Below are 24907 nucleotides of genomic sequence, written 5' to 3'. Positions count from 1 at the left end.
AATAAAGGCCTTTAAATACGTAAGTTTTTAAGGACACACGAAAACCTAGATAATAACAATGTTCGAAATCGAAACATGTACAACCAATTTATCCATATACTACTAGTTGTGTTGGTTTAATATTGGGTAACATTTCAACACAGTCATAAAAATAATCGAATAATCCATTAAAAGGTCACAGTACCAAACTTTCTCGAAAAGGAATACATTAAAACAAATTTCTTAAAAATAATGTTTAATAATCCTCTTTAGTAAAAGTATTATTTTCCTCTTAGTGAAATATTCTCAAACTATACAAATCGAAACTTGACGGAATTCCAGATTATTTTATGTTAACACCGGTAAGTAAAGCGTTTATTGTTGGTCGGTTAAAAGCAACCATCTACGGGTTTCTTTATCAATTTCAAATTTTCTTGTACAACATTTATGTTCTTACATTCAAAATGAAAATGTGGTCGTAATTTCTCTTCGTCTACTCCGGTCATACCATTCGTTTACAATAGCTGTTAATACTAGATCTCTAACCTCATAGCCTGTTAAATTTGTTTGGAGGGTTACATGTAGATGATACAAATGCTAAATGAACGGAATCCCATTTTTGAGCCGGGAATCTTCGCGTTTAAAAAAGCCCATGAAACGACTTATTTTGAAACAAAAGTTATTAATTGTGTTTGCGTAGAAGCATTAGCGTATAATCATAGATTGCTGGGTTAATGAAAAGAACACTTAAATACAACTGATATTTTGCATTAATTATTGCAAACACTTTCGTCTATGTATTAAATTAAAATCTCGAATGTCGACAATGAATATTTTATGACGTTAAATACAAGGTCGAACTTTAAACTGTGAAACACTGGATTTCCAACACTTCAACACAATGTGTAATAATCACCTGGTCACGATATAAATACCGCATGTTTTAAAAGTAGTCATAAACTAGCAAGGTCAGCATATGGTAAGAGTTTTCAGTTTTCAGTTACTTAAAAATTATGTATTTGTATTTTAAGTGTCGTTAAGTGTCGTTATAATCACGGTTGTGTGTTTGTCGCTCATATAGTTGTTTTGGTGTCATATTTATGTGTATATATTCCAAGTTTCTCATTCATCAATTTTCTGCAAAATGTATCTTATTTGTGTCCAGATAATTTAATTTTTTAAAAGAATCTCAGTGACTTTAGTAAGATTTTTGTGTTAAAGTTAATGTATGGGATACAATAGACATCAATTCCTATAAATTGGAAATATATAAATAATTGTGTTCATTTTACCCGGTAATAGCAAGAACTGTCGTAAGAAATAGCAAACATATTTGGAGGCCATTACTAATAAAGAGTATGCCTGTCATTTAAAATTGAACTTAAATCACCGGTATTGGCCACAATGTTAGATAGCTAAATTATTAGGGAGGATATCATTATCGACAAAAAATTTGACACAAACTATGTACAACAATTACCACAGATGGTCGTATGATTGTTTTTTGTGTACATTTTGAATGTGTGTGCTCTCTAAGATACACATAGCAATTACAAAAACAAAACACCAACTTACATTTTGTTAATTTAAACAACGAAGCTCATACGTCATACCTATGACAAAAATACTAATATCGACTTGGTATCAGTTTTCATGATTAAGTTCAAATATAATCAATATACATAATAGAGCTTGTACAGCAGGCAAATTTCAGCAATAATTTAAACTTCGTCCTGACTTTCGTGATTGATTCTAGTTAATATATTAGGTAATCGATATCGGACACAAACCGAGTCCTCTCATAATGTAGCCTCCGGTGGAAGGACGTCATAAATTTCGAAATGCACACAAGACCGTTAAGCCGATCTACCAACCGTTTATTGCTTATGATAATGCAAACGAACAACTTATTTATTTGGCGTAATTATAGTTCCTCCTACAACATCTGTATTTAATTGAACGATATGCGTTTAGTACCGACATCCGTTTTAGTTTGGAAGTGCATACGGATAAGTTAGCACGATACTGTTCCGAAACTTGTAACACAAAGCGTTCTGTTAAGTGTTTAATTTTTTTAGGGGGTTAACATGTAAGTACTCCCCCGCCTGGTGTTGAATAACAGGGAGGAAAGCATTACAGCAATGATGTATCTCGTTGTTAGGGATATTATCCAACAGCAACCACCACGAAAACTTACGATAAATGTCCCAGTTAAGTGTCAACAAGAAATATCTTTAAAAAAAGATATACGGCGTTGATTGTGGTTGGAGTTGGTGAAAGGTAAAGAGTTAAATGAATGAGATCAAAGATAGCGAATGTCTTTTTCTGTGCAGTTCTTAGCTGCATCAAACGCAGTACGGGATTTTACGCGGAGTTTTCGCGGCTTATTTTACATTATTACATATTGCTTGTCATAAACCTATAGATACAATACAGAAAACCAAAAGAAGAATGGAAGTGAAATTAAAACATATGAGTCAACCGTCCACACGCGAAGTATCCGTACATATTCTAAATATTTATACGCGCGTTTTTCGAACAAAACTGTTTTAGTGGTTTGTCGGGCATTGCTATTTGATTCGATTATTAACAGTATCGAGAATCATTGCGCTCATGCTTAATACATTAGTCAATATGGTGGAATATTTCTTGTTAAATTAATCAAAAATAATATTTATCATGGTATTGTTGAAAATACATTAAGCATCTATTATTGACATACCATAATTATATCGCTAAATATCTTCATTTAACATATTTCTGGTCTAAAGAAAATTCCAGTTCACCTAGTTCACGCGATAGCGTCTATATTATATAAAGATTATTTTACTGGCCGCGAACTGACCCTTATTCCTTGCGGGTTGGAATGCAATGCATTAAAGTAAGACCACGCTTCCACTGCTGGAACGACGGCTTGTTTAAAACTTTAAACTTTTACATGTTAAATGTTCAATTTCGAAAACAATTTAAAATGGTTTGGCCAAAACGATTATCAGGATATGGAAAAACGATACTTTAATGAACTTAAATAAACTAGTACACAGACAGGAATATGGAAGTAATTACTAAATATGAGAATATAGCCTTTAAGTACAAACGCTCTAGCGCTGGCAATCCTCTGAAAATAAAAGGTGCACGCACAAACTGTATTGATGTCAAGAGTTGAGTGTAAAACTGTTCTATCTATCAAGCCTTTTTATTAGAGATAAAATTGTTTCATGCTGAATACGCAGTAAAACAGTGTTACAAACACGCGGTCATGTTTCCAATGTTCTGGTGGTATGCTCAAATCAGCCAATGGAATAAATGAAGTGTATTCATTCGTGTCTAGCCGCGGGAAATTTTATTTGAATTGCATTGGACACTTACAAAGGTCAGGTAAGGTCAAAAGTGACGTTAAACAGCCACGCCGAAAAAATAGCAACGCACGTTTGGAAAAATTAATATCGCATGCACCGTGAGGTTACAATCTGTCTTACAAGAATGCATCGAATTTAGCTAACAAGGGAATTCGGAACTTTAAGAATGTGTTAACATTTTGGCATGTCTGTTTAATAGTTTGCTTGTGGATTTGAAATATTATATTTTCCATTTGTGTAATTTTCCAAATATGAGACGAAGCATGTGAAGTATATTTGCAGGCACAGGTAATCGAGAAATCATCTTTAATAAACAATTTTCAAAACTGAGTTATATGACCTGTGGCCTCAGTCACTTTGTTGGTAGTGGTATAGCGATGGTTGTTTCACGTTTCATAATTAATTAAAGTGTTATGTAATATTTTGCAGAAAATATCTAAAAGCAAATATAACGAAACTGAATGATACTAATGGAAAAGAAGCAGATGCTATTCGTAGTAAACTATCACATTTGACCTGCAATATGGAAGGAACGCACCACACTGTGAAGAAATCCAGAATAGCCATGTTTACGGATGCCCGGCAAATATCGAAGGAGGAGGGGGATAGACTTCGGACTAACGAATCGCCGTCCTCAGAAGTCACAACAGATCCATTATCTGCGAAAGATAAATATCCCTCATTAACAACGCTGTGTGATAAACTAGACTCATGTGAGTTGTCCGACCTTCAATCTAATGGGCACCAAGATTTAATTAATGTCAATAATTTACTTCAACGAACTACACAACAGGACATCGTGTGTTATACGGAAGAAATGTTTGCAAAAGACGATGACGGCGATACGCCTTTGCACCTTGCAATTATTATGGAAAAGCTGTGGTTGGTTAGTATAATTATCAAAATGGCCCCAGCGTATAAATTTCTGTCCATACGGAACAAACTTTTTTAAACGCCGCTCCATTTGGCGGTCATTATGCGAAAGATGGACATCGTGCGGCAGCTGGTATGCGCAGGCGCAGATGTCACGGCATTCGATAGGAACGGCAATACGCCGCTTCATAAAGCTTGCCAAGATGGGTTTTACGAAATTGCTCGTTATTTGTTAGAGCCAGTACGATACAGCGAAATCCAATGCAATCCTTACGATATACCTTATAAAAAAATACCACAGGATTTCGATATCGCAAACTATGACGGTTTGACATGTCTTCATCTGGCAGTCATGAATAAGCACATGGATATACTGCAACTCCTCATCGAACGCGACGTAGACTTGAACATGATCGAGCGGAAAGCAGGTAGAACTGTTCTTCACATGGCGTGTATAAGAGGTGACGTCAAACTGGTGCGTATGTTCATGCATGTTAGGACATGTAATATGGACGCACGAACGTACAGCGGATACACGCCCCTGGACCTTGCCCGGGACTACAACCAGGACGGGGTATACACGATCTTGGCGGCTGCAGGCTCAAAGCATAGCGCAGAATCTGTGGACAGTGACTCAGATTGAGGAATCAACATGATGTTTCTGTTAACGTTAGTTTATCTTTTTTTTTTTGCTTCACTATTACCTAATTTATTTCTACAAATCTCCTTATTACGTTACCATGCGCATTTATTTCGTACTCGGAGTCGGTAAGTATTTTATAATGTATGTATGTTCCATTCATACTTAAAGTTCGAATGTAAACTGTGCCATTGCTCCAACACGTTATTTGTAAAACAACTTACAATATAATTAATTAAGTAATGCAAACGTGTTGCTATGGCAACATATTATTGTACTCAGGTTGTCCAAAAATAAACTGGTTAAGCTAAGAATACCACGTGACAATTGATATTGTATATATATATATTACTGTTTCAGGCGTTAGGTTGTATTATACATAGCACATTTCGATTATCGTTTTTCATTATTGCTTAACTTTACATTTTTAACGCACGAAACGTGCTGTAACTTATATGCCTTTCTTTTGTCGCTGATTTTATTACTGCTAGTCCCCTTTTATCAAGCCGTCGGCTCGATAGCGTTCATGTTTTTAAGTTTTTCATCTTTGTACTCATGGTGCTAATTTTGTTTTAAACATGAAGTGTTTTGTTCATTTACAAACAATTTCCAGTTATTGTAAAAACGCGTTTGTACCAATTGTTTGTTATTATATGCATTGTGTTTTCCTGTTTGTTTGTGTATTGTTATTCTGTCTTAGGCCTAGCAAACTTTGCAATATGACTAGTTGTTTATTATTGTTTAATTGTGTACCTGTCGCACTAATTCCACGGATGTTCATGAAATTTATAAAAGAAACGAAATTGTATAATTGTACGTATTTTTAAATGCATTTTGCACAGTATAATAACATTAAAATGTTTTCATTGTTAATACGTTTATTATAAATACAATGCATGTTAACATTCCGTAAAGCAATCGTTTATAAGTGTAATTGTTTTATCGGAATAATGCATACTTAGATCTACAATAAGTTTGTGTTGATCGGCATTCAAATTCTGAATTCGTGTATTATATTTCCCTTGCTTTTTACAATTTTAAATTAACTGCTGTAGGTTGTCACATTAAACACCAACAGTAGCTTATATGCAGTATTTCTGGATTTTTTAAGACTATATGTTTTTCATTTAGCTGTTGATGAATTAAATTTGAATTCCTTTCACGATATTTATACTGTAATTGTTTAGTGTACCTTTAAATTCATTGATGGTTTAAAAGTTTGTTGGTTTATGTTTGAGGGCGAAGTGCAATGCTATTGTTTTGTGTATAACGTCTGGAACATTCCAAAACTTGTTTTTTCACCTGTGCCAAATTACGAGATAATTATCTGCGTGTGTATACTTGCAGAATGGTGCTTAATAATGAAGATGAAGATCGGAATCAGCATTTTGTTATTAAATTATAATTAAACATTAACCATTATATTCTCTGTCAATCTATTTATAGTTGTTATGTTAATCCTGTCCAAAGGGATAGGTGTTTTATCAATACATGTATGTTTGTGTAAGTGTGTAATAGTATATTATGCGTTTATAACGATTTGTTATTACAATGAATTACACCTTTATGCAGCAGTTGTTTTATATTTTAAACGACTGTGTGTGTAAGTATGATATTTGATTTAATTTTACAATTATACTGTCTAAGCACTGTACATTTGTAGTGAATGTGATGGCTCTGGTTATAAATATATGATACTTCAAGATACTTTTTCAATTTGAACGTTTTACAGAACCACGTGTGTATGTTCTATTTTAGTCAATGTTTTATAGATCTAAATAACTTCTTTATTCTTACATCATTGTGTGAATATGAGTACATTACAGTTACAACATCAATTCAAATCTTGAGCATGCACTTATGTAATTCAAATACTGTCATAAAGAAACATCCGTCTTAAGATGTACCACATTCCATCTGCATAATATGTCAAGTATTTTCACCGATGCAAACTTAATTTAACAATGCAGTATTGACGCTTTACAAGATCTAGTCTTTTATCACTGATTATGCAAGTAAACAAACTAACTGCAAAGTCTTATCTGACTGTATGAACGCAAACAAAATAATAGCTTAGTCCAACAGAGTATGCATATAAACAAACTAAGTATATCACTTTGAGTCCCATATACATACAGGCTTCGTTTTGGTGTTGAAAACATTATTATTACGTTATTGTTTTTAATGGATAATCGTACAGTACCTTCCAAATTGATATTGAAAAACAGTAATTCAAATCGATGTGTAAAATTGATTAGAATACGTCAATTTAAGTAAACAAATAATATAATGGTTCGATTATCATCTAAATCGTACTAAAATTCATTCTTTTTCACTAAGTTTTGGTCTTTTAATAAGAAATTCATAGACATATTGCTCCGTCCTAGACTAATGACCTACTACTTCAATGTCTAGCGTATGTTACACAATACCCGAACATAGGAGAACACAACGTGAACATTATGTACGTATTTACTCCACGTATATCGTTTTAAAGCAAAGTGACTGTTTAAAACAGCAGTCGATTTCTACATGTATACATACGTTTATAAATTTATCAAAACAAATTGCATTTATTTAAAACTATGGAAGTACAATGCTGTTGGTTTATATAGAGAATACTAGGTTAGTGTTGAATAGAAAGAAGTTTATGTTGCGAGGCTTAGAACACCGCGAGCGCGAGCCTTGGTGAGCGCTTTCGGTGTTTGAGCCGAGCAACATAAACTTCTGTCTATTCAACGCTTATCTTAGTATTATATTTATCCCATTTATTTTTTTCAACGTGACATTTAGCATAACTAGATCTGATAACCTTAACAATAATTTTAAGTCAATCTTAAAAGCAATTAAAATCTAACGAATGTAACCATGCGGTACGCAAAATAGTCTTTAAAAAATTCACACAAAAACTGTTAAACTTGAAACTTTATCACCATATGCATCGATTTAACTTTACGCACCATGCAAATTGTAACACATTACTGCCGCGAAAAGAAGATTTTACTTAAATATAATTTATCTTATTTTCGAAAGAAAATGATCAAAATCCAATATGGCGGCGATCGCTCTTGACAAAATGATGTCGATGTCAACATACATGTACATGTAGATTTACACACAGAGCCGTTCTAAACATAAATGATAAAAAACTACACTCGCCTAATTTTGTATGGACGCTGCAGATTTTGATGACGTCTAGATCTAGCCTTCACATTCTGTTGTTTGTGACCCAAACACAAGATAATCCGTAATAATTCTAGACTATTAAGCTTTGAAACACTTGTTGCAGACGGGTTATTCTTACTGAAAAGACTTTCTTTGATAAAATAATGAAGACAAAATTTATTCATCAAAGAAAATACCCGTACGTTAACTTACATCCAAACGCAAAACAATTCGAATAGATTACTGAACCAAAATACATACCCATCAGTATGTTCTACACACACAATTTCACATCCAAATAGGCACGCTTATTCTGAAAATCAATAACACGAATAAGCAAGATCTACATGTAGATCTAAATCCTTCGTCTCACCGTTCCACCCGAGGTAAGTAGTCCATAGAATATGCATTTTTCATAATTACATCCAGGATAAATTAACACGAAAAAATGCGCGTCTTCAATGTTTTATTCCCAGACATCGCATACTAGTTTCGTGTACACCAAAAGATGACATCACATATTTTTGGAAAATGACGCAATAAGTATGTCATTTTATGACGCCATCAATCAGCTGATTCATTATGCGGATAGCGAAAAATTATGTCCCTTGACTAGATCTAAAGGTTGAAGGTCGTATAATTTTAAAGCTAAAGTTTTCTCGACTCTAAAGATTTCTTATGAAAAATCATTCAGTTGTAGAAAAAAAAGTAGTCCGTGCACGCGACAGGTATATTCAACAAGGTGGGATACAGGATGGTTTATTACATGGGGTGTTAAACCGTCAATAGCGGAATAAAAATGGGATACAAGGGATTCAGCCAACGAAGCATATTTCAAATAGAAAGCTATACCGAATTCAGCCTGTCGCATGAAATCTTATATACTCATGTATTTTCTGATCTTATGATGAAAAAACATACATGTGTTTGTGTCTACTCTGATTAAATGTGCTAAAATGCATCTGTATCTTTTTCTGTATTTTAAATTGCTTCGAATATGCCCTTATCTAGGGAATTCACCAACATCGGCGCTTGATCTTTTTTAGCAGTTTAAGTACATTATAAAGGAGAAAAAAACAATAAGGTATAAACTTGAAAACTTAAAGTTAAGTCCTGTTACTGATTGCAAAATTGTTGAATGTGTATATTTTCCATATACAGATGAAATGACAAATATGTAATAGAGGTTGAGAATAAAGCATCACGCGTGAACAAACCATGTAAGTATTATGTTTTCGGATAATAAATTCAATATATTCTGTTTTCAATTACTCAATGCAAATAAATATAATTTATATAAAATAATCTTCGGAATGGGAAACAAACTACTTACTTCCACGAGTCATAATTGTTTGAGGTTCAAATCAAACAAGCTTTCACTTTTGTGAAATGAGCCGGTCCAAAAAAAAAAGTTACCGATAGCATTATTCATCGGTATTATGTTGACATTCAGCTTCAATTGATAATTAACAGGTATATTTAGTTGTTGAATATAAACGTCCGTGTAATTCAAAGACATCTATACATTGCATGTATTATTGATAAAACTTTCATTAATAAATTACATGGAAATCTCGAAAGTCAACTATTAATATTTACTGACTTTAAATGCAACAAGAAATATAAAAAGGTACTATCTAATTTTATATGTTAAAGAAAATCGCCAAAACCGAGTTGCCTTAATTCTTATATATTTTGATATATTTTCTGATGTACATAGTATATGTAATGCATCTTATTTGTGAAGCTAAAACATAAACAGATATAATACTTATACATACAATGTACACGTATGCTCTCTAAAAAATAATGTTTCCTGAATAAATACTTTACAAAAATGCAAAACTTCATTAAAAGTGTATTATACAATTATCCACACAGAATAAACCGAACAGTGAATATAAGTCCATGACGTGTGTTCGAGCACCTTCAGTTGCTAACGTTATTTTAGATCAGCGAATCTATTTGTGGCTTATGAGCTTCTAATTAATATCTCCTAATTGCGGGTATTTACAATCATGTGCAAATCTGTACGTGTACACTTTAATTACGTCCACACCTGCAGATCTCCAAATGTGCACGTATCAGTCATTAAAGGCGCATGTGAGCCTCTTAACGGATATTGATCTACCAAAATAACAATTAAAAATTTCCGTTTGTTGGTTATGACAAATGATATTAAAGCAAATAAAAATGAAATGGTGGTTGGAACACATATTTCAATGCATTCAATAATGCAATAGTAAACTAGAAGCATGACTTTTTATTTTAATGAAACAACTTTAACAAGTTCTCAACTAAACACATGTATACATAGTATACATTTTAATGTAATAATGCTCAAGCCGTTTAATGCTCATGCCGGTGCTTAGAATGTGCAAGTACATAAATCTGAGTGTTCAAGATAGTGTCAAGGAGCCCCTAGAAGATAAAAGTGTTTTTCAGTGTTAAATTAATGTTTCGAGTTACATGTTAATACTCCCCCGCCTTTTGTTTAATAACTAGGCGGGACGCGTAACACGGGCAGACTTAAGTTGTTGTGTGGGATGTTAACCTGACAGCTGTCGACAAAGAAACTTATAATGTATGTCCCGGTAACCTTGAGATAAAATGTCGAAATCATCACAACCCATGTTTAATGTAAAATTAATAGTTCGCACCGAAAGGTAAAAATTTTTTAGATGAATGCGTTTAATTGTCTGTCTTAAAAAATGATTTTGTAACGTAAATAACTATTTAACATCTGTGGCGTGTCTATGTAATAGTTTCATTATTTTATTAAGTTGAATCAATATTTAAATCATTAAACGGCCGATTCTCCAAGGTTGTGTTCCGGTAATAGTAAGATGATCAAGATTTGGGTCCATGTCTATAATAGTTGCGGAGCGGGGCAAAGAGGAGAACTTCTTTAAGTTATGATAAATTTCGAAAATAGCTGTTTATGCTCCACACAATTAGTGTAGCCGAGACCGCGGACACCGCGGTCCCTGTCGCCTTTGTGATGGTAACGTTTCACACATGTAACTAATGATCAATGCAATATATTTCAGAAAGTAAATATTTAAAAGCTTAACTATACTGGAGAAGTTCTACGAAAAGCAACCAACCACATTTTAACTGCAATATGGAAGGAACGCACAACCATGGGAAGGAATCCAGATTAGCCATGCCAACGCATGCCCGGCAGATATCGGAGGAGGAGGAGGAGTATTGCCTTCGGACAGACGAATCACCGTCTTCAGGAGTAACAACTGATCCATTCTCTGCGGCGGACAAATATCCCTCGGTGACAACGCTTTGTGATGAACTAGACTCATGTGACTTGTCCGACCTACAAGCTAATGGACAACAATATGTAAATAATGTGAATGTAAATAATGTACTTCAACAGGACATCGTGCGTAATACTGCAGAACTGTTTGCGAAAGACGATGACGGCGATACGCCTTTGCATCTTGCAATTATTATGGAAAACCTGTGGTTGGTTAGTATAAATATCAAAATGGCCCCAGCGTATAAGTTTCTGTCTATACGAAACAAACTTTTTCAAACGCCGCTCCATTAGGCGGTCATTATGCGAAAGATGGACATCGTGCGGCAGCTGGTGTGCGCAGGCGCAGACGTCACAGCAGTCGATAGAACCCCGAGTATCTTTGGTCATTCTAGGGGGTCCGGCATGTCGCCCCCCCCCCCCCAGGAAATTTGTTTATACCTAGAACGTCTCTTGCGTTTTAAAGGCCATTTAAACCACATTTTATACCTAAATCATCGGAATAGATGACGCTATATATGATCGTTTAGTATCAATAAAGTTAACACAAATATCTGCTAAAAGTGTATTGTCAATTTTAGATTCTGTTACCTAAATATTATTCGTTAAGAGTTTTCTTATAAATTTTATTTTTGAGTTTACATCAAATCAGCTTCCGCAAACTTGCTGCTGTAATTCAGACAAGTTCACCGTGAAAAAATTCATGGACAATTTTTTTCCATTTAGAGCTTGAAATCACCATAGGGCTTTAAAAAATGTTTAAATACATTAAATCAAAAGCGTTTACAATGATAAGCACATATAAAAAGGATCATTGATGATAGTTATTTGGAAAAAAACGGAAATACTGGGGTTCGAACCAACGCAGTGACAATATACAATATAATAGTGGTCAATTTATCCAGAGTCTGACGCGTTACCAATTGCGTCACAGGAATTATCATGAGGAGTACAAATATTGAGCTTAAATCAGTAAAGTTTCTGGCCATTTTTTTCCATTTTCTTGTGTAAAATTGTGTTTTAGCACCGCGTCATCATTTTCTTTCTGTCACTTCTATAATCAGCTACATTGACTATTAAAAATAAAAGAATTGAGCTTCTTTATATCAAACAGTTTAATACGCGGGATATCATAATTTGAAAATTCTAATGTAAACAAAGATTCTTTAATCGTACCAATTGAAACGGTCCCGGATTTTACTCGACGCAGGCCATAAAGAGGAGAATACGAATAAAGCCGAAAACGCCAACCACCCGAAGTGTGTCTAGGTCCAAAATAGACCCAGATCTGGCCGTGAAGAAACACCGGATTCTAGCCCGGAACGTTCCGATGTCCACCATGATTATAGCATCGAAGTGTACAGTGACACGCTTTTTAAATATACGGATTTTCCAAATCATTTGCTGAGCCATTTTGGCATCAATTGAAGTTATTAAATTGCAATAATTATCTGCCTCAACATAAACCAGTTTTACTCAACGATAATATTTGTTTATGAATATCATAGTGCCTAAAATTCATTAAATTGCCTCAATCTCTTATATAGATTTTATTTTTTGACATAAAAATTCCTTTTTTTCTTGTAATCTTACGATTGCTCTGCAAATTTTAGCCAAGGCAACTGCCTCGTTGTGCCTCAGCGTGGCTACGACGCTGATAACAAGTAAATAATGTTGTGTAGTCTAACTCAGCTTAAATGCATTCCATAAAACATTTATTTACTATTTTGTCCTCTAAGCGTTACTGATATGCAAAGTTCATATTAAATTAGAGTTTATACACTTTTCAGTTTTCAAAATAATAAATTTGCTTAAAAATATCAAATGATAAGCAAAAAACAAAGATAATCAAAATGTGTAAAATCGAAAATTGTTCGACCATGACCACGTAAAACTTTTTTATGTGTTTTTTTAACATTATTTACTTATTTTTATAAAGTTCTACAAAAACAAATTAGTCGAAGATTTCAATTTAATAAAAACACATCAAAATAACCTTTTTAAAATAGGAATATAGTCAAATTAAGATTTCCTAAAACCCTGTTTTAATTATCATTCTTTGTTACAGTTTCATTTCCCAGTGAGCTTTAATATTCCGAATTATGTATCAAAACTGCATGGGATCCCAGGATGCGGTATGTGTTCACATTACTGCGTAAATCTTATACGACCTTTTAATTCGGAACTCGCGCGATGTGGGTTTTTTCCGATTCCTGAGCGCGCGCGGGAGGTACAAACATTGCCATTAATACAGTAATTACCAGTAACGTCGATATCCGATTTGCTTCCCATTCAGTAGTTGATATTAAGTATTTAAACGACAGTTGTGTTTCTTTTAGGAAATGTCAAAATTCAAGTCTTTTGTTGTTATAACCATTACTATTAGTATTAATAATTACACAAAACAAATCTAACACTGATATACATGTATTTCAGACGTTTAATACAGGTTTAAGTCCAAATACACCTTTCAGATGAACAGCCGCCTATACGAATGGGTACAGTAGCTAACATCCTTAAAAGACATGAAAAACAGACTTTGTCAGCTGTATGGTAATGAAGGAACCTATACAAACGGCTTGACAAATGCAATATTTCTTCTGAAAAACATTTATTGATGTTCTTGTTTTTTCGACATGCTTTATAGATATAGCAAATAAAACTAAGGTATGGTTAAGCTCTTTAGTGATGTGTCTTCTAATATTAAGGTCTTAATAATTATCTTTACTTTTCAGATTAGATTAAAGAAAAGCATCACAGTAGAGCTAAATCAATAGACATATAAATATCTGGAACTGATATGAAACTATATATAAGTTCTTACACTACGAATGGGCTGAGGATAGTAAGGTTTTGGTTGTTTGGTACTTGTCTGTATGATTTAAAATATATTTGAATATTATAATTATACGAAGGAGTTAATTTCTTGGTAGTTTCGTTGACAATCTTCCAATAAAACTGTATGCCCAGGCCTACGCACAGTATATGCAAGGACATAGTTACGTGACCGAAGATGTATACATGTACATGCAGCATTATATCTTGTTACATAGTATTCTTACAAATTTAGCACGATCGAGAATGGTTCATCTTAACAGAAATGATTAAATCATGGTATTTTTATCAACTATAACGAACGTTTGAGCAGAAAAAGTGGCGTTTACTATTTAGCGATAAGAGAAATTATTGATTCACTCTCTTTTAAAATATGCTAGTCAGCTTTTGTTTGTACCTATCGCGCGTGCTCAAATATCGGAAAAAACCAGACTGGAGAGTTCCGAATAACAACTATTGGTCAGCTACTGATATTTTCTAACAATTTCATTACTAATTCACACTCATTAACACACTTGATACAAATGCAGAGTTCCCTCAACAGTTTGCTCGCTATTGGTCTACATTACGTTTGACAGTTCTTACCAGCAACTTAAGACTCAATAATTATCATAAATGAAAGGTTGCTTTTAGACAACAATTCCACAGACACATGCTTTACTTATTCCAAGTGAACTGCGGAAGGAAAAAGAAAAGACATTGTTAATTCTTATAAAGGCGGGATTCTGTATGTGTGCGACTAATGCAGAAAGCTTTACCATTCATTTGAATATATTTTTAGTAAGCATTTTCATATGCATACATTTCTTTTCGTGTATACCTTTTTCATTCAAAGATATTTTAAGCGAGTATATCCGAGCTTATTGTTTTGATGGAAGCATATAGTATGATTTAATGTAGTGTCGTCTAAATCTAGGCACAACAGTGTGTAGTTATGATACATATATTTATATCAGTATAACATGTTATATCTAAACTCGAAAAATATTTTGTCGATTGAATGGAATGAGTACTAAAAGTTATTTAGGGTAAGTCTTTTTTTAAATATTTTTTTAGGAAAGCTTATGTTTTATCGATTAAACCGATAATCGATTAAAAGCGAATTAATATTACAAATTATAGTTGCGCCGGGACATATTCGCACTGCTTCATTTTGTACAGCCTCTAATTATGCGCCTAACTCCCTTAAGCAGTCATCAAGACTGTTTCTCCATATTCTAGAAGCAATCGGTGAAAATGAACACACATTTTTAAATGTTAGACCTGTACAGTGTGTTTCAAAGATCTCAAAATGCCGATTCGTTTCTAGGTTTTGGCTATAGCGGCAGATATGTGTTCAGACCATCGGCCTGATCGGGAGTCGTGAGACAAAATGAAGCTACTGTGTTTACGTTGTTAAATTTTTTTAGTGTGTTTATAAATGAGACGATCAAGGATAGAGACTAAGTATGAACGAAATCGAGATCAAGGTTAATGAGAGTGATTCAACAATAATGAACAGACTGGTATCGTCAGCAAATTACCGAATTTCTGAGTAAATATTTTCGTTTCAGTCGCTAATGGACTCACTGTATACGTTGTGATTGAAATGATTTAAAACAATTTAGAAGCAAATGTACTATACCCAATGATGATAGCTTTAATAGAAGTCCACTTGCCATACTCTGTCAAAGGGGAAACTACTCGTTCTCCTTTACTGGTGCTCATTGCTTTGCAGATATAATTGTACATATATACGTAAGTTGGTTCGTTCTGGAATCATCTTTCATAAAACTAGACTTTGTTAAGAGTATAATTGGATATTGTATAAGTAGAGTTTTCTAGAAGCATGTTTTTACGTTTTAAATGAGAACACCGATGAGTCAACCTCTGTAAAGTAAAAAAAAATTCACCGTCCTAGATTCAGGACGCAATGTAACATTATGTATATTTTTTTCAATATCATGCTTATGCAATTTACAGTACTCTAACATACGAGAACATCTAAACATTATGTATATATAACATGCACTTATCTCATTTAAAAACAAAAAAAGTCACACAGCTTTGAACAGATGAGTTAAACATTTGGAACTCAAGTATACGTTTATAAATACAAGTAATAAATGTTGTCCTTACATAAGCTTTTCGTTTCACATTGGATATAGAAAGAAGGTGAGAACGATCAACACATTTCATACGATAAAGTTTTCAATGTAAAGATATTACCCAGAAATCGTTAAATGTATAAAGTAATTAACCTAATATACCGGACAGACATGTCAAACTTCTGATTTAAGGAATATAAAACCATAAGAAAATGTCTTAAAAGAACTTTTGCAGTTAGTTTTTAAATTTAGAAAAGAAAGTGTGGAATCCCACCATTATATGTTCACAAACTAGGACGACTGCTAAATTCCATATTAAAGGGACTTTCTCACAATGTGATAATATGCCGATTTAAAAAAAATAATGGTCAAAGGTTAAAGAGTATGTACAAATTATGTTTAACTAGCAAACTTGCACAATTGACATGAAATATTGTTTCTTTAATGCATAATCATCATTCGAATTCGGTAAATTAATAAAGCGTTTGTAACGCTTTTCCTCGATAATTTGGCAAATGCATCGATTACTGATGTAACGTTCATGTTTCGCACACAGGAAGTAAACCTTCGTGGCGTAATCGTAGCACATTCACTTTTGCTTCTAGATGTCAAGGGGAAGGTACATTTTTTTATTCATTTTTTGCTTTTATAATTATATCATACTGTTCAAAACATTTTACATGTTTGAGTTAACATATTTAATGACATTTTAAATATTACGAACATCTGTCAATAAATCCCTTTTATATAGCAAATACAAGTTCACAGTGTTTTTGCTTTGAAATTTAGTAAATAATACCTGTGTTTAATATTTCAGCCAGCGACCCAATAATTCAAATATGCTGAATTCAACCAGATAGCTTATCAGAATGATGATATACAAGAGAATTCGTTAGTTTGATTATAGTAGCAACCCCTATAACGTGTCTGTCCCTGTATTTTAAGTGTATTTAACACTTCAAAACCGATGAGGACGTTATCAATATGGGCGTTGTATCATTTTTTAACAAATAAGGTATATCATAAATATAAATAATAAAATACTCGAATTAAAAATATACCTGAACACTTTTACGTAAAGTCCCGTGAATTTTTTCCATAATAAGGTGACGATAGATTTGCTTTACATTTATAAAAGGCACATGAATGCTGATATTATATTAAATGTGAACCAAACAATTAAATTAATAAACTATTATTACTAATATTGTTCAGTTACATAAATAAACAAAAACACAAAATGTTTGTTTTTTTGGTTTTGTCATAATAACGTTCCATCTTTAGCACAGACAACAATTATAGTGTCAGTAATTAAATTCGCCAATTTGAAAAAAGTGTCGACATCGAAACCCATGATTAACGCTCAGAGGTTACATTCAAACGGCAAGACACATGTTTTATGATGGAAATAAAATATGAAATAATTATACATTTAATAATACAAAGTACAACACTATAACTTTAAATGACAAAAATAGGCAAGTAGTGTTCTATTACAAACGTTCTTATTATTAATATTTTAAGCAAGGGTTGTCTCAAGAAGTGTTTCGGGATGATCCGCTTTAGCTCTCATAGTGATTAATGGTATTTGCGTGAATGTGCGCCTTGTTATATCGGTTAAATAATAAATACATGTATGTACCAAAAAGTGTCTGAACTGGGTATGCTGCTATCGTATTTTATCAGTACGATGCTTGAAAGAAAAGATCTCTGCCAAATGTTGTGTTTCTATTATTTTTCTCTAGAACTATGTGTATGTTGAACGGACTTTAACTCATCATCTGACCTACACATAACGTATCAAGAGTATTTAATAATATTTCGGGGTTTCTTTAACATAGTGTGCAGTTAACACAATTGCGCTTCCCTTTCTGTTTCTGCGAAACGATTGCACATGCAAATAAAACTACAATAACCTAGATTCGCAATATTATTGTAAAAATCCGTCCTATTACTTCTCTGGAAGTTGTAATATAATTTAGCAATAACTTAAGTTGCGATTGCACTTTTCATAGTGCAAATATCTTACTTACAATAGGATCAAAGTATAAAACAGCGTTTGCGAGTTCTGAGCGTGATTCAACACAAATGAACAGAATTTTGTCTAAGGAACATAACGTACAATATCGTGTTTTTTTTTTTATACATGCTTATTTACCTACAAAATATCAGCTATATCTAAAACAACTCCTTATTCCAGTTAAATAAAATGTACTTGGTTCTCGTTAAGAACATCAACATTCTTAACATTCATGCTCAGGTAACAAAAATGTGTCAATGAATGTTTTCCCAAAGAGCTACTAGAAGTAGATTCATGTAATTAACAATGTTCAAAACCGGAAGTCCTTTTTGTTCATGGACATTTCAATTAATCAGAAGTGGAGTTTTATATCCGTCCAGGCAATATAAATATCAATGATTTAGACTTAAAATTTGAAGAATTTACAGGTGCCCACCAGCCAATCGATGAAATCAAGCAATCAAGGTAAATTATTTGATTTGTGTTTTATGTTTTATTAAAAAATATGATACTTAAAATAACATTGCGGTCACAATAACTATTTTATATTTATGGAAAACACAAAGAAATAACGACGAATAATCAAACAAATCATAACATAAAAATGAATATGAGCCCAAATATGGAAGAAACGAAGGTAGAAGAAGAATACAATCTGTATTATAATTGTCTGGTATTTTAACCGTAAAGAGATTCCTTGACAGGAAATGTGAAGAGATGCGTAACGCAAATCATATCGAAATAACATTGACGTTTAAGAAAATACAAGTTAATTACATCGATTCGTGAAATGATCTTGTCGTTCTTTACATAGGTTGTTTAGTTCATTTTAAACTACAGTAATGTCCGGGTCCAAAACATACTGGTTCAGGACATCGTATCTGTTGAACTACGAACCGACTTGTGCATGTGATGTTTTACATTCTTATGCTTGAGAATCAGAGAAGTTTGAATTTTTTTTAACGTTCATTGATTTATAAATCACGAAATTGGAGTCATTTCGATAGTTTATATCTGCTTATTAATCAATATCACCAGACCGACGTCACGTACAGGTTGATGAATGCACAGTTTGTCACAATCTTTCTAGTTATCATATGAAGGTGACTGTACTGTTGAGTGACAGAGATAAACGTTTTTAGTTGACGAGTGTGCGACCTCGTTTTCGCCCACATCTTTAAATAAATATTTGTTATAGTTCTCTTCCGTGAATTTCAAAAACAAACTCATTACAAAATATAATAATGGCTTAATATAACAGTTTCAGTGTTTTTGTTTGTTTTATTTGGAGACGAATGAGTCATTTTAATCACGTTGAATCGTGTGTTCTTTATAAAATCGTAATCGGATATGTTGTTTATTGGCTACCGCTCATGATCACTGCGCACAGCACACATACATAAATAGATTTAATACGTCAATACAACATAGACTGAAAATAGGACATGTCAATGAATATTTGCAAGGAAAATATCTTAATAAATTGATTTAACTTGTTTGCATAAAACATATAAAATATGACGATTGTTTGATTATATTTAGTTCAGAACATATCCATGAAAACATATTAGTTTTAATCGCGTCCTATATTAATTGTCGGTCAGGCACTGGAATCTAAATTTAGACGTAATAAATTGGTTTGATAATCCGGTTATACGCCGATGAAACTAGGATGTAAAGACATATGAATTTCATATATATAATTTAAAATCTTAATCTTTGGACAACATGTCAATAATGGAGCGTGGTCTAACATAGCTAATATTTATTCAATAAAACATATATTTACTAATGTTTTTATCTCAACAGTACTGACATTCACAGCTCTCATTTTATACAGAGATAATAACATTTTTATATTTTATTATAATACATTTATTTACGTTTTCTCACACCATGAACAAAAAACCAAAATAATCGTACTGTGTTTTGAATGGAAACTTGCACGAATAAGACCACGCAAAAATAATGCAAATTGTTTTTATCTAAAGACACAGTAGAAGAACATTTAAATTAATTACATAACACACAACATACCTGCTTAAATAGGAATTATAGTCCAACTAAGATTTCTTAAAAAAACATTCTTAAATATCCTTCATATAGTAACAGTTACACTTTCAAGTGAGCTTGGATATTCCGACTTATAATTTATAGAAACTGCATGGGATCCCAGGATATAAAAATAATGTAACCATGATGAAGTAGACCTTGTGATATTGGGCGGCTTTAGAGCTGTTCATGTTATTTCATTGCGTAATGTTTCTCAATAACATACTTGTTAAAATTGAAACGTTGTTATTGCTATTTCCCGATATCCAATCGCTCAGTCGGCCGACTTCCACCGTTAACAAGCTGCGGTTCCCGCACATGTTTGCTTCCTTAGCGTCGACGTTACGTTTAGCATTTCCGGAATTTTACCAAAACATTAATACGTAATAGAAATAATATTTGATTACGGCGAATGATTCAGACGAAATTTATCCATACTGTGTTGGGTTCTGTATGTGCCAGGCGAACTATTCTTGGACAAACCAGGCGTACTATTCTCGGACAAACCGGCAACCAGGCCTCCCATAGCGTTAAGAAAACACTAACTCTGGATCAGCAGACGATTTATTGCTTAAATCTTACGGAGGATTCCTGAGATAGTCGATCTATCACGATTGGACAATTCGCAGTTAAATAGCAATCGTAACACTACGTCCATTTCCGGAGTCTCCGTAAAGAGTACTGGTTTATGCAACAAAAAGCCGGTTGGGTCCAGAGTTAAATAGTAGTGACGTATAATCACCTATTAATAGTTTCAGTTGTGTATAAAATAGCTCGCTAATGTCGATTGATACAAACCGAAAACTGGTTTATTCATAACAGGTAAAGCAGTAGCAATAGCAGTAGCAATAGGGGTTTATCAACGTTTGAACGGTTGGTAACGCGTTGTTTGTTTGTTGATACAAATATTATCAATATGCTATTAAAAAGGGAAGAAATAGTGTACAAATATATTACTTTTATTTTATATAAAAATTAAGTAACATTTAAATTTGATTGTACTTTTAATTTAACCTATGAATGCTCGTATACAATGGCTTTAATTCATTAATTGTGACTAGCGGAAGTATGTGTTTATTTCATCATAATTAGTAGTTTAAAGACGTGTTTAAATATTATTAATATACTTTGTGTTGTGCAACAAAATCAACATATTTGCATATTAGTTGTACATATAAGTATGTATCCCAAATATTAAGACAGGAGATTATACGCGCCTAGCCAGTTTCAGTATTTCATAATATAAATTCAAATAGTTCCACCGTTGGTTACAACCGCTGTTATGTTTGATAAAATGTACCTGAATTGAACAACCTTGCACATTAATGACTGATGCGGTTTCTCGTCAGCCAATAATGCGTATTATCAAGTGAAGTACACGCTATGTAGACGTAAAGTACAATCTACATGTAGACAAGCGGATTTTGCTTGTTTATATTCAATTGAAAAAGGCGTTAAAAAGTTTCCATTAAACCGACCAACACTTCTTTTTTGTGCATATCCTTAATTTTGTTTTTGATATTCCAGTTTGAATTTGTGATCAGTTTTGCTGAATTCGATGATATTCAGTATATAAACTATTAAGCTTGCACACAATTTTGCTACATTTTGGCTTGTAATAAGCACACAATAACTATAAAACCTAAGTAAATAGATGTTGGGACGATTTCTGCATATCATTACTTAATCTTTTTCAAATGGTGAATCGTAAAAATATCTCAATAAAAGTTTAGCCGACTACTTACCCTCATTTACTTTTTGCGATGTATATAAAAAACAAAGGGCATTTTCTTTACGGTTAAATGCCTTTAATGACACATTCTCATACATTAATTTTGTATCGTATTCCATTTAAAAGACATGTTGTTGATCATAGGTTTATGTTATTTTTATTGGTGGCGATAAATGTAAATTATGTAAGCTTCCTATATTCATTTATTACACGCTACTAAATTGTATAGATATATCTCTGATAAACAACCGTCTGATTAATGTCTATTGCAGACCATAGTATACAGCAACCATGACAGTAACAGGAACCGACGGCAGTTTAGGAAACCAGAACGACCACGGTCATAACGACAGCTGTCCACAGAGATCCGATATGGAGGAGGGTGTTAGATATCACACTAAAAGAAAGTACAGGCGTACGTTCTCTGTTGCTTTTCTTATTCCCGAGGACGTGGGCTTCCTTAGGACAGACGAATCCCCGACAAGGGAGGTGTCGACCAATATGTTCTTTTCGACGGACAAATATCCCTCCTTGACCACACTGTGTGAAGAACTTGACTCATGCGACCTGTCTGATCTACAATTTAGTGGACAACAAGAATCAAACAGTATTCACATTAACAATTCAAGTTATGCACAGGGTGTAGCCTGTAATAGTGAAGAATTGTTTGTAAAAGACAAGGATGGCGATACGGCTTTGCATCTTGCAATCATTTTGGATAACCTTGTGTTGGTTAGTAAAATAATTCAAATGGCCCCAACGTATACGTATCTTTCAATGCGAAACAAACTCTTCCAAACGCCACTTCATTTGGCGGTCATTATGAACCAGAAGCACATCGTACGTAAGCTTGTGTGCGCAGGGGCAGACGTAACGGCAGTCGACAGGAACGGAAATACGCCGCTTCATATAGCTTGTCGTGATGGATTGTACGAAATAGCTCGTTATTTGTTAGAGCCAGTACGATACAGCGAAATCCAATGCAATCCTTACGATATACCTTATCAGAAAATTCCGCAGGATTTTGATATCGCAAACTATGACGGTTTGACCTGTCTTCATCTTGCGGTCATTAATAGGCACACGAAATAGCTCGTTATTTGTTAGAGCCAGTACGATACAGCGAAATCCAATGCAATCCTTACGATATACCTTATCAGAAAATTCCGCAGGATTTTGATATCGCAAACTATGACGGTTTGACCTGTCTTCATCTTGCGGTCATTAATAGGCACATGGACATATTGCAACTCCTCATCGAACGCGACGTAGACTTGAACATGATCGAGCGAAAAGCGGGTAGAACTGTTCTTCACATGGCGTGTATTAGCGGTGACGTCAAACTGGTGCGGACGTTAATGAGTGTTCGGGCATGCAATATGGACGCTCGGACGCACAGCGGGTACACGCCCTTGGACCTGGCCCTTTGCTATAACCAGGACGGGGTATACACGATCCTTGCGGCTGCAGGCGCGAAACCGGGTGCCGAATCGATGGACAGTGACTCGGACTAGAGCAACAATATTATTTTATTAGCTAGGATAACCAAATTATTTTTTCGGTTGAGGGTAAATGGCATATGTGTTCCATTGATATTTACCTAATTTATTTCAGTGTAAATGCTCACTACGTTTTATCGTGTGTTTATGCTGCACCAATTACGTTCTTTTTATGTATTTATACATTGTATACTGTAAAAGACCTAAGCTTTAGTAACTAGAATTCCAAAAAACGTCTTACAATTTACCTAAAACATCAACGTTTAGCTTTCCTCGCTTGTTAACATTGGATATACGTATACGTGTCTTCGTATTGATTGAATTTTGATAGTGTTAAAGGAAACATAGCAAATAAAGACCTAAGCTTTAGGTACTAGAATTCCAAAAAACGTCTTACAATCTACCATTGAAAGTACCTAAAACATCAACGTTTAGCTTACCTCGCTTGTTAACATTGGATATACGTATACGTGTCTTCGTATTGATTGAATTTTGATAGTGTTAAAGGAAACATAGCAATAAAAGCGTCCTTTACATTTGAATATCATCAAAATGCATGCAAATAATAATTACAATTAAATAAACTAATCCATTACAAAATCACTTGTTATTGAAAATCGATGCTTGTTCTTGACTGGATAAACTGACAATATATCTGTAGTTCGAAGTTTATGAGATCCTTTCCGAGCCAGAGGCTACATTTTGTATGGACCCGGAGTGTGCCCCTGCACTCCTACCTAATTAACTTACTAGACTCATGAAAATTGGGACAAATTGTGAATCATAGCTGCAATTTCAAGCTATTTCGTTGTTACTGAAAGTTTTTAAATTTTGGCTTGGTCTTGTGCTGTGGGAGAAATCCGGAGTACCTGGTGGAAACCACACCTGTCTGGTATGGTGACCACCAACCAAACTCACATGCTGCCGGGAACGGGCATTGAACTTGGGTCGCCTGGGTGAAAAGCGAGTGTACCAGCTACTGCGCTAGCCGGACAACACCAGGATAGATCGACAATAACAAATAATATTAAGACATGTACATCAATTATAATTGAATTCAGTTTATAGTAAGATATACTTGTTAAATACATTCCAAAATATGATCAATTGATTTACATTTTGTAACACTTATTCTCTCTGTTCTACATGTAGTCATATATTTTTTATATATAGCAGTTAATACGCTGTAATGTCATATTTACTTTGTGGATATATAGTCATCATAAGTCTTTTGCCGTATTGGAACGTATTTAAATGACCTGTCTCAGTGTTTGTGTCCTGCTGGTCAGGGAAATATGTAACAGGTAAAGTCGAACGGCTTCGATTGTAAGTTTATTATATTTGTATACGAGATTATTACACTTATTATTTAATTGATACATAACATACGTTATA

At 33.6% G+C, this 24907-nt stretch overlaps 1 protein-coding gene across 1 annotated transcript in view; it reads left to right on the top strand.

Annotated features, from left to right (window-relative positions):
- The first annotated feature begins 3861 nt into the window (after positions 1–3861).
- The window catches only part of LOC127878620 (serine/threonine-protein phosphatase 6 regulatory ankyrin repeat subunit B-like), a 45703-nt gene continuing 24657 nt past the window's right edge, over positions 3862–24907 (top strand). Inside the window, exons 1-4 of the mRNA XM_052425146.1 lie at positions 3862–4224; positions 4513–4840; positions 22312–22745; positions 23174–23495. Of these exons, the coding sequence (XP_052281106.1) occupies positions 3862–4224; positions 4513–4840; positions 22312–22745; positions 23174–23495 (1447 nt within the window). The remainder of the gene's footprint in view (positions 4225–4512; positions 4841–22311; positions 22746–23173; positions 23496–24907) is intronic.

The sequence above is a fragment of the Dreissena polymorpha genome, chromosome 4 (genome assembly GCF_020536995.1).
Source record: "Dreissena polymorpha isolate Duluth1 chromosome 4, UMN_Dpol_1.0, whole genome shotgun sequence".
NCBI classification, from domain to species: Eukaryota; Metazoa; Mollusca; class Bivalvia; order Myida; family Dreissenidae; genus Dreissena; species Dreissena polymorpha.
The sequence above is the reverse complement of the archived record's forward strand: the minus strand, read 5'-3'. Positions and strand labels throughout refer to the sequence as shown.